The 10,562-nt window shown below is 32.3% G+C and overlaps 1 protein-coding gene across 1 annotated transcript; it reads right to left on the reverse strand.

The window, feature by feature from the left end:
* Positions 1-2,805: 2,805 nt before the first annotated feature.
* LOC108204817 (calcium uptake protein, mitochondrial) lies at positions 2,806-9,689 on the reverse strand. The gene is made up of 7 exons (XM_017374443.2): positions 9,340-9,689; positions 8,485-8,552; positions 6,897-7,120; positions 6,674-6,757; positions 5,292-5,505; positions 3,861-4,157; positions 2,806-3,521 (listed from the first exon to the last, which is right to left on the reverse strand). The coding sequence occupies exons 1-7, from the start codon at positions 9,611-9,613 to the stop codon at positions 3,306-3,308; spliced, it is 1,377 nt and encodes a 458-aa protein (XP_017229932.1). The 5' UTR covers positions 9,614-9,689; the 3' UTR covers positions 2,806-3,305.
* Between the last annotated feature and the right edge of the window lie 873 nt (positions 9,690-10,562).

The following is a 10,562-nucleotide window of genomic DNA, read 5'->3' on the forward strand; positions in this document are numbered from 1 at the left end:
ATCATATGTAACCCCGAAAATTATTAAAACATATATCAATTTGTAAGGCATGTAAACTTGCATTATCAAGATAGAAAAATCACAAATTCAAATTAAATAAATGTCCAAAAGCGACAGAATTAAATTTCAAGTATCAATCAATAATAACTAATATAACTAATTCTCAAGAAAAAGAAAACCAAATCCAACTAAAATTGCAAATTTCCAACTTCAATTCTAATACAACTCTAAAAATAACTATATCAATCAAATTTGACTATGACAATAGTATTTTTTTCATTCCACTTCTTCCTTGAAATGCTATAATTTATCGAGATATCTTCATAATCAATTTTAGGTGATTGATCATGCTTTGAAGACGTCTCTTTGTTGATTCATTTTATCTCATCTATAATAATGTTAGTTAATGTACTAGTTCATTTATCAAGGTTCCTTGTTTTTCTTGAATCAAATAAGTCACTCATACTTCTAGAATGCTTTAGGTTCATTTGTTAGCATTAGTTTATTCTCTTCACTATAAAATTTGATTTCACAAAGAATATTGACAACCGATATATAAAAATTTCGTTAGTGCTTTGATATCATTAAAATGGAAAGACAAGCTGATAATCTTTTAAACTTCAAATTCACAATAAAAATTGGCTTATTTGGATATCATAACGACATACAGATATTGCATTTCATAAAATTATGTTCACACATATATTATATTAATACGTATAACAAAATATATTTTGTTGATATATGTAGCAGTACCGGATGCAAAAAGATACACGACTTTCTGTTCATTATATGTTATGTCAGTTGTTATTTGTTCAGATTACAAGCATTGGTGCACTAGTTACAGCAGAATAATATGAATTAGCCCGCAAGGGTTGGTTCAGCTGGTTAAATAGGGGACTTGTATTCTCTTGATCGACTGAATTTATAATTATAGCTCCCAGATCAGAGCCTGTCGTTTTAGTATTACATCTTTTTAAATTCAGTTTGTGACTTCAATTATAAAATGCGAGCAAGTTTCTGTCCAACTTCCAGTTAAGTTTGTATCTAAAATAAGTTTTTGTTAACTTCTAAATTTTTGTCTAAATTAAGTTTTTGTCCAATTTTTAATGTAAGTTTATGTCTGAACTGCTAATGTAAGTTTTTATTTGAATTTCGAGTTCGACTTTAATTTTGTATTTATATGTTTGGATTGTAAAAATCATTTTTTTTACATACAATTTTGACCGTTAATAATTGTCACAAAACTTGCTTCGAGTATTGTTTCATAGAAAGCTTTTGTTATTTAAATTTAATATTTTAAAAATGAAAAAGTTTGCTTAGATTATTAATGATTGCGACGATAGCTACTTACCGAGCTAGGGGTGAGCAAAAAAAACCGGAAAATCGAAACCGAGCCGAAAAACCGAAAAACCAAACCGAAAAAAACCGTAAGCGAACCGAACCGATATAACGGTTTGGTAACGGTTACGGTTTTACCCCTAAAACCGAACCGAAAAACCGAACCGTTTATATAATATATAATAAAAATATAACATTTATTATATATTATTATATATAACATATTATATATGTGTGTGCTACAATATATTAATTATATATTTTAGTAAGAGAAATTGATATAATAAGTATATAAATATTTTTCTAAAATTAATAAAAATATTAAATTTGTATAGTAGTTTGAACCAAAAAAACCAAGCCGTTTATATAATATATAATAAAAATATAATTATATATATATATATATATGTGTGCAACAATATATTAATTATATATTTTAGTAAGAGAAATTGATATAATAAGTATATAAATATTTTTATAAAATTAATAAAAGTATTAAATTTGTATAGTAGTTTCTAATCATATAAAAACCGAAAAGAAACCGAAACCGACCAACGGTTAACCGAACCGAAAAAAATCGTCGGAAACGGTTCGGTTACGGTTTCCACCTAAAAACCGAACCGAACCGAAATACACGGTTCGGTAACGGTTTTAGGTAGAAACCGAGCCAAACCGACCCGTGCACACCCCTACCGAGCTGCCAAGTTCACTCCCTTTATATATTTGAAGTTAAGAGGGGTGTATTGGATTGGGATTTTAAAGCATTTTTTTGCATTCATGAAATCCGAGGGTATTCGATTGGGATTGTTTGAAATCCATTAAAATCTTGAGGTATTCAATTGGGATTTTAAATTATGCTACAAAATCTGGTGGTATTGAATTGGGATTTTAAATTATGCTTTAAAATCCGATGGTATTGAATTAGGATTGTTTAAAATCCATTAAAATCTGATGGTATTCAAATACTGATGGATTTTTTTTCATTTCATAAAATGATGGATTTTGTGGCATTCTTCAGAGTATTTTAAGTTTTTTGAAATCCACCAAAATCAATGGGATTTTGAAGCATTGTACCTAAATCCTATCAACTCTGCGACATTATATCAAGAATCCACACAAAATCAAGATCCCATACAATCCATTAAAATCCATAGACTAAAAACAATCCATCCATTAAAATCCCAATCGAATACACCCTCGTTAGTTTTTGGAACTAATAACCTTTATATTGAATTAATAATCTTTATATGTTTCAAGTTTAGTTTCTTCACTTCTTGAATGAATAAGGACATGTGGAGAATGCTTAGGCAATTCAAAATTTAAGTTATGTTGCAAATAGAGTTTGACTTTGTAATTTCTATAATTTGTTTCTCGCTATAATATTTTGAAAAGTCGAAATGGTTGGTATGAAAGCCAGGTTTTGATCCTGCGACCCTCAAGGGAATTGCCTATAATACTAACGAAAACACGTAAACAAAGCCCTGAAATAATAGGGTTCTCACAACTGTACAAGTTAGCAAAAGGCTCCCAAAGAAAACACAGCACTAAACTTACTAAGAAAATTACAAGTGTTTATCAGATTGACAAAAAGTTAGTATTATACAATCATGACAAGAAACATCGGTTCTGATTGCAGAATTGAGTTCAGTAGCAATCTATCTGCACAAATCTGTGGAATAATCTCTGCCTCCAGAAGAGTTGTAGTTCAATAATGGTCGCAAAGTAACAGTCAGAAGAGAAAAGGTTGCGCACATTTAGGAATCTTAACAGTAAACTCAGATGATAATGTGAGAATATTTGACCTGCACTACTGTGTGTTTAACATCTTCATCATATCATTCAGATATGTACATCCTTTCAGCCGTCAACTATGTAAGTAAACTGTTAGTTTTGCTTTGTTGCTTCATACAAGAGGCCAAACATCTTAGAAGTTGGAAGTAGCATTAGCTTTTCAAGCAGACCAGTTAGGAAAGAAACCGTGCAGCACTAAATTTATCTGTACCGTTCCAAATGTGTGACAAAAAGCTCAGTATTCCAGCCTCGGTAGGATGGCGAATATCCATTTCACGCTTCTGCAGAACTCTAATGAATTCATCGAAACTTAGGGAACCATCACGATTTGTATCGAATATATGAAATATGACCCCAACCGCATTGTCAGTTAGGGAGATTCCACAAACCTGCATCAAGTACAAAGGACAGTTAAATTGTTCAGGTGTCAAAACTGGGTAGGAAAGACTACATTTGGTTGCATAACGAAGTATTCTACAGGTTTATAGTTATAAAAGTCAATGCCCTAGAATTTATCAAGACTAGAACAATCACTCAACAGTGGATTCTAGGAAGTAATATCTATTTTTGGAAAAAGGTTGGTCAGAGATTCCAAATAACCAATCATTCTAACCAAAAATATTATACAGTTAAAAAAGCAGAGAAAATTTACAAATTTGTTTGGATCAAAATGCAATTAGCGAAAAAGAATAATGTACCAACACAAATATACTATACAGGTGCCTCACCTGAGAAGCTGCTCGTTGAAAATCCTTCTTTGTCAGCAGCCCGTTTACTTGCCCATAGCTGAAGAGGGCAAGTGAAAAAGGCTGTAATTTCCTGTGTAGCTCACTGAAGTTCTTGAATTCCTCGAAAGTTATGCGTAAACCATTTAGACACGGCACATTGTCTATATCATCAACCCGATCAAGCAACTTGCTTAAATGGCTAAGATCCGCAGATGCAACCATTGACAAGGCAAAATCTTTTGCTGATATGCTTCCTCTTTTCTTGTAGTCATAATGAGCAAACTCCAGCCTCGTCATCTTGTAGAAAATACACAAGGGAAGTTATTATTGCACTGAACTAATGTCATACAACAGGACATAATTCAGGATTTCATGATACAGCTAACTGAAAACTTGCTACATTATCTGGTGCTTAACAAGACTACTTGATGTTAACAAGCTTCAGTTTACATAGCAGTAACATCTGCATCTGCTACGACTCAAATCAATTTTTAAAGATAAGCCACTCATATAGCTAGTACATTATTGCCTATGATCACAAAACTAAATTAGTAATTTATGAATTAGTCGTTTTATATTCAACTTAAATGATCTAACAAAATTAACATTAGTTTGATTAGAAAATGAAAATCATAACTTCAGAGATAAAGTTCAGATTTCCGAAAACTTCTAATGTATATTTCCAGAAGAGGTGAAATGATTATAGAGAATAAGTAAAACCATGGTGCTCAAGTATTGTAAACAGGTTTATGGTTTCCTTCAAGGTTAATTTTCCCGTGATAACTACAGGATTATGTACACATAAGATTCAACAGATACAGAGAGAATTGCACAAAATCTTTTTAAAAGTAGAATCTAGAATGCATTGCTCTTCAAAGCTTTAACAGTTCCTACCTATAGAAAGACCATAAAAGGGAATAATGGAGAACAACTTGTGACCATGAGTAACATACCGACTGTACAGTTGAAGCTTATCTCCCATATCTGATGATTTATATTAACAATAGTACACAATCCTCCGGTGGCCAAAACTGTTAAAGCATCCTTGTTAACCCTTACAGAACAAATTCACTATTGACCTCTATGATGTCAAGTAACCTCAATCATAACAGACTAGATCATAGAATGTTTATGGCTCTAAATATTACTACAACATGCTTTTTGTTGTGCCAAGTACCAAACTGAGAGAATAGTAAGAAATTAAGAGGTGGAGCATATTCCAGTCTTATTAGCATCTTCAACACCAAAATTGCAGTATAATTGAAAGCCTGACTGATTTAAAAAAAGTAAAGCACTGTATATACTGAACGAACATAAGAAAAATAAGAAGAGCTGGGACGATGATGACAACAATACTAAGCTTTGCATAGCCTAATTTTTCCGACAATTATGTCCATCATAACAGTGTTGGATAATTTATGTGTTTCATACCTCATAATGAAGATCATCTAAAAATTGGATAAAATCATTATGTTGCAGTCGCTTGTTGCCATCTTCTCCGAAAAAATACTCTACCAGGCCTCCATCCTCTACAGAACCCCCAACTTTCAGTCCAGCTCGAAGTCCATCCCTATGGTTAGCCCCTTGTCTATTGTGAGCTCGCATCATAGCCATCACCTTTTTGAATTCTTCTTTATCTATCTCTCTTTCAATACAATATAAAGTCAATACCATAAAATATCTCAGAGAGCGTATATCAAGATAGTGAATTAAGCTTACACATATAAGCTTTATAACAAGAGCAGCAGTATAAAGCTAATAAAGTTGGCATGAAAATATAATATGAGGACTTCCAGACTACTCACCTAGCTTCTCAATATATTTTAAGGTTCAGACCGTAGCATAATAATATAACATTATTATCATTGGCATAGATAAATATCTTAGGTTTTATACGCAAGACTAATAGGGCCTTTAAACAAAAATACAACTAGGTATTGAGACATAATAAATCTTAATGAAGCAGTGGCTGGCATGAAACAAAGCAGTCTCAAATAGGGGATTATATTTTAGGACAACTGAAGTATCAGAACTAGTGCTGAGATTTGTACGATATTACCACTCTCTCCTCCTAAAACCTAGATGGGGTTCGAATTGAATGGCATTCTTACCTAATTTGATGAGAAATTACAAATTGTTCTACATTTTGTAACTCTAGAAATTGGAGGTTTGAGTGCATTACATACATATTAGCATTTAAGTTTTGTGTTTTAGGATTTTTTTTTCTTTAGGATAAATAAAAATACAAGGCAAAGTTTGGTCAAGTTAACAAAAGTATTCATATAATCATATTAGAATTTAGACATCTTATGTGAAACAGAGGGAGGATGAAAGAAGTTAACAAGTTATTAACCTTAAAAGTAATAGAATGATTATCAATCAAGTGGTTAAACATATATGTCTAAGAAACATAGCTTTTTCAGAAACTAATCCACTGAACAGCCTTTGATTTCCTTCAATTAAGATGTCATGTCTTTAAATAATATATGAAAAGATATTAGCTTTCTCTATAAGTTTCACCTAGAGGTTCATTCTAATCACACCATGTTTCTATTTAAATTTTTTTTAAGTATCTAATAATCATCTGAAATTGCAACTGAGTATATATATCCAAGTATTAATTAATCTTCTGAAAGTCCAAGCCGTATGCAATCAGACTTTTATAGCTAAAAATAGCACAAAAGAGAGACAATTGCACATGTAGAAAATGTAAGTTTGTTTGTAGTAAGGACATTGGTTTAGTAATCTTTATGAGGTGTATATGTATGCGTTACAGGTATCACAAAAGAATCAAAATTTAGAGTTTAACTTACCCACTCCCGTCAATGTCAAACATTTTAAATGCTACTGAAAAGCTTGATTCTGGTATGCTGAGCAGTGTGACAAAAAATATGTACCTGCGACAAGAAAAAGTATATGGCATATAGGTAAGTTCCCGAATTGAAATGAAATTCATATAAGCAAGCAGGAGACCATGACAAATAACTGTGAAGTCCTTGCAGGAAACCAACAACATATTTAAAATTTATGACTCACTCTTTAAATGATATATGCCCATCATTGTTTACATCGAAAAGCATGAAAAAATCTGAATGATCACAACGCAAATGCCCAGGACTCCTCTCCCCTCGCAGATATCCGTCCCTAACAAGGTGCGATTCTGAAGGAGGGAATACAGGAACTGTTGCACGCATCAAATCTGCAGGTGTCATTAAAACTTCTCCTTGGGTGCTTTTAGCTGATGCAAAATACTCGAAAACCTAGAAGAATTTTAAGAAGAGAACTTATAAATATATGCGTATTAACTTTTAACCCTAGAAAATTAAGAAATTTTATATACTATTAAGTATTAAGCAAAACACTTCAAGAGCACCTTTTCACCTAAATAAAGTATTTTAATCCAAATAGGGCCAAGAGGTCTCCCTCATGAACAGCACAAGAGGTGTGTCACACGAGTACCTCATTGAAGTCTGGCACAAAATATTTGAGAACATCAATAATTAATATATCACATGGCAAAACGATTTTGAAACACCTTCTCACCTAAATGCAGTATTTTAAAACTCCTTCTATGGTAGGACTTTTTGTAGTCAAATTGACCAAACTTTGCCTAGTAACTAATAATTATTCTTACTTGATCTTAAGAAACTGAAAAGTACATCTTAAAGTAGAACAAATGTGCTGTCTAATATTATATTTTTTTATAATTTTCCAATTATCTAATATATATAAATTTTAGCCAAAATTTGGTCAATTTGACCAAAAAAAATCAAACAAGATTGATAAATGGGGTGGAGGGAGTTTAAGAAAGTGAAGTCAAACTAGGACCAAGAGATATTGTGATCAGCACAAGGAGCTATGTGACACAACTGCTTCCTTAAGTCGGGGACAAATTATTTCGGAACATTAATATATACAATTTACATAAAATAAACATCACATTTAACTGTTGCATACTAGATAGAAATCCACAAATTTATGATCTCTTTGTAAATATATATTACATGTCTTAGAAACCAGGAATGAGGTAGCTTCTTGAATCTTGATCATCCCTATATCCAAAGTATCTAATTTGTAAAGGACATGGCTTTATTCCTGAAGTGAGCAGCAAATATACAATTTTTTACAATATCACCTATCATTGTTGAATTCTTTTAGTAAAGAGGGGATTAGGTATCTTTTTCTAAACCACAAAAGCTCTAAAGTTTCAGATTTTGTGAGGACTGGAGTTCAGTGCCAACTAACCATTTATGAGTTATAATGCATGATTAGTTCTGATATTATAGGATTGTTCTAAACCTTCATCAAAATTTATGCTGTTTCTACATGAATTATACCGACCAGTAGTATTTTGTTACTATATTGCCCATCTTGTCAGATTTTTAATCAACATGAGTATAATCAACAATCTTCGAGGACACTTCTCAAACCCAGTCAAATACTCTCAAGTCATCCCAAGACACATGCCACTTTGCATACTGCCTTTGCCTGGACCCAACTGTCTAGATTTGACACTCCACCCCCAATTAGTACATTAATATATATATATGGTTTCCTTAATGAGGATGAGAGAGACCTGACGGATTGTAAAGCTACAAATATAGAAGGATCAAGGAATTTATACCTTTTCAGGAGGACTACGCATCCTTATACGTTTTTCATAGTTGAAGAATATTTTTTTCCGGTATGCCTCTGAAATGCAAAAAGGACCATTCTCAGAATATGTATATTTCATAGTAGAGTGAAGACAATAAACCTCAGAATGGACTGTGGTTTTACAATCAAAGATTATCAAAATCACGCAATCCCGCACAAAACATGCTCTCATAAATTCCTTTTCATTTTGTAAAAGCCCGAAAAGTACGATTCCACATTGCAGAACAATGAAATCAGATCTCGCAACACAAAAAAATAATCCTTTCATAAATCAGGGAATATATACTAATTATACCCTTTTACGCTTAGCAGGTACGTGTGTATACCTACAATCATTACTTTTGCATTTCTTCCTTTATAATAAACACCATTTTTTTTTGCCAAGTAATGAATAAATTACACATTGTGTATGCTAAAACTACTAAATCAACAATTAATAAAGCTATACATCAAACTAATAAAACAATTTCAAATTATCTTCGCAGAGCCAACCTAAAATCAACTTCTCTGTTCAGAACGAAACATTGGAAAGTCAAATTCAATAAACCCCCATATCTTGAGCTTCAAATAGCATATAGATCGAATTTCGGTATAGATCATATATACGATGATAATTTTTAATTCCTATCAATTCGACTTTAAAAAGTCAAACTAAAGTCAATTTAACACGATTTGCATAATCTTTCCCAATTCTGTTGACGAATTTTAGTTTCGGCCAGTTCCGATGAACGATTACAATCAAAGTCTAATACAAAACAACACACAAAGACACATAGGAATAATTAGATATAACAAATTGGTGAGGATAATATAGGGGAAACACCTCCGAAAAAGAAGCGTGGAGATGGAGAGTCATCGTTACAATCAACAAGTGAGGCATCATCAGAGTTGGAATACGTGTAAGTTGTGTATGCAACGCCGGAAGTGATCGCGAATCCCGAGAACCATCTGAGCAAGGAGCTTAAGTTTTGACCTAAATTGGAGTCTACGATGAGAGGCGTTTGCGCTGAGGATGTCAGATGGCGAGTCTGACGGTGTCGTATTGCGGTCAAAGGGCGGAGCAACGGCGAAGTTCGTCGGAGATTTGACCAGGACATAGTATGTAGCAGAGAGAGAGATGAGAGTTAAGAGTCAGGAGATAAATGTAGATATTACAAAATGTTCAGGAGACTTTTCTATTCACTTTCACTGTTTGCAGCAATACTTTCTAATTTTTCTTTTAATTTTTCACGGGACGCGGTTTTCTTATAAAATCGCTCATATTTAGTTAAATATTTAAATCGCAATTGTATAGCGTTAATATAAAAATTATGTAAAGCATATCATAAAAGTAGGCCTGACAATTTGACACGCTAACACGAAACAAAACGATATGAAAAAAACCGATATGGATTTTGAATTTCGATATACGAAATACGAAAGTACACGAACACGAAATTACACGATGGATTTCATGTCGGATATGGGTTTTCATTTAGGGTACACGAAATATTTGTAGATAATATTTATTATATATATATGTTATGATATATTAAATATATAATTGAGTAAAAAGTACTCCCTCCGTCCCAGCCAATTCTTTACGTTTGGTTTGGGCACGGAGGTTAAGAAATATGTATAAAGTAGTGGGAAAGAGAAAGAAAAGTGGGTGAAGTGGTGGGACCCATTAATTTTTAATGTATAAAAGAGAGTTAGTGGAGTAAAAGTAGTGTGAAAAAGAAGTAAAAGTAGTGTGAAAAGGGAAGAAAAGTTGGGAAGTGGTGGGACCCATTTACTATTTTTGGTAAGTTTTGAAACGTAAAGAATTGGATGGGACATCTTAAAGAGGAAACTGTAAAGAATCTGCTTGGACGGAGGGAGTATATATTTATATGTATGTGTGGATACATATTGTAGATACATTAACAAATTTATAGAGAATTGTATATAAGTATAAATATATCATTCACATTTAATAAATTTATAAAGGAAAATATATATTTAATCCATTTTTTGATTAAAAAATATATTAATATTTTTATATATAATATACACGAAAAGTACACG

This window comes from Daucus carota, chromosome 1, assembly GCF_001625215.2.
Source record: "Daucus carota subsp. sativus chromosome 1, DH1 v3.0, whole genome shotgun sequence".
Lineage (NCBI taxonomy): Eukaryota > Viridiplantae > Streptophyta > Magnoliopsida > Apiales > Apiaceae > Daucus > Daucus carota.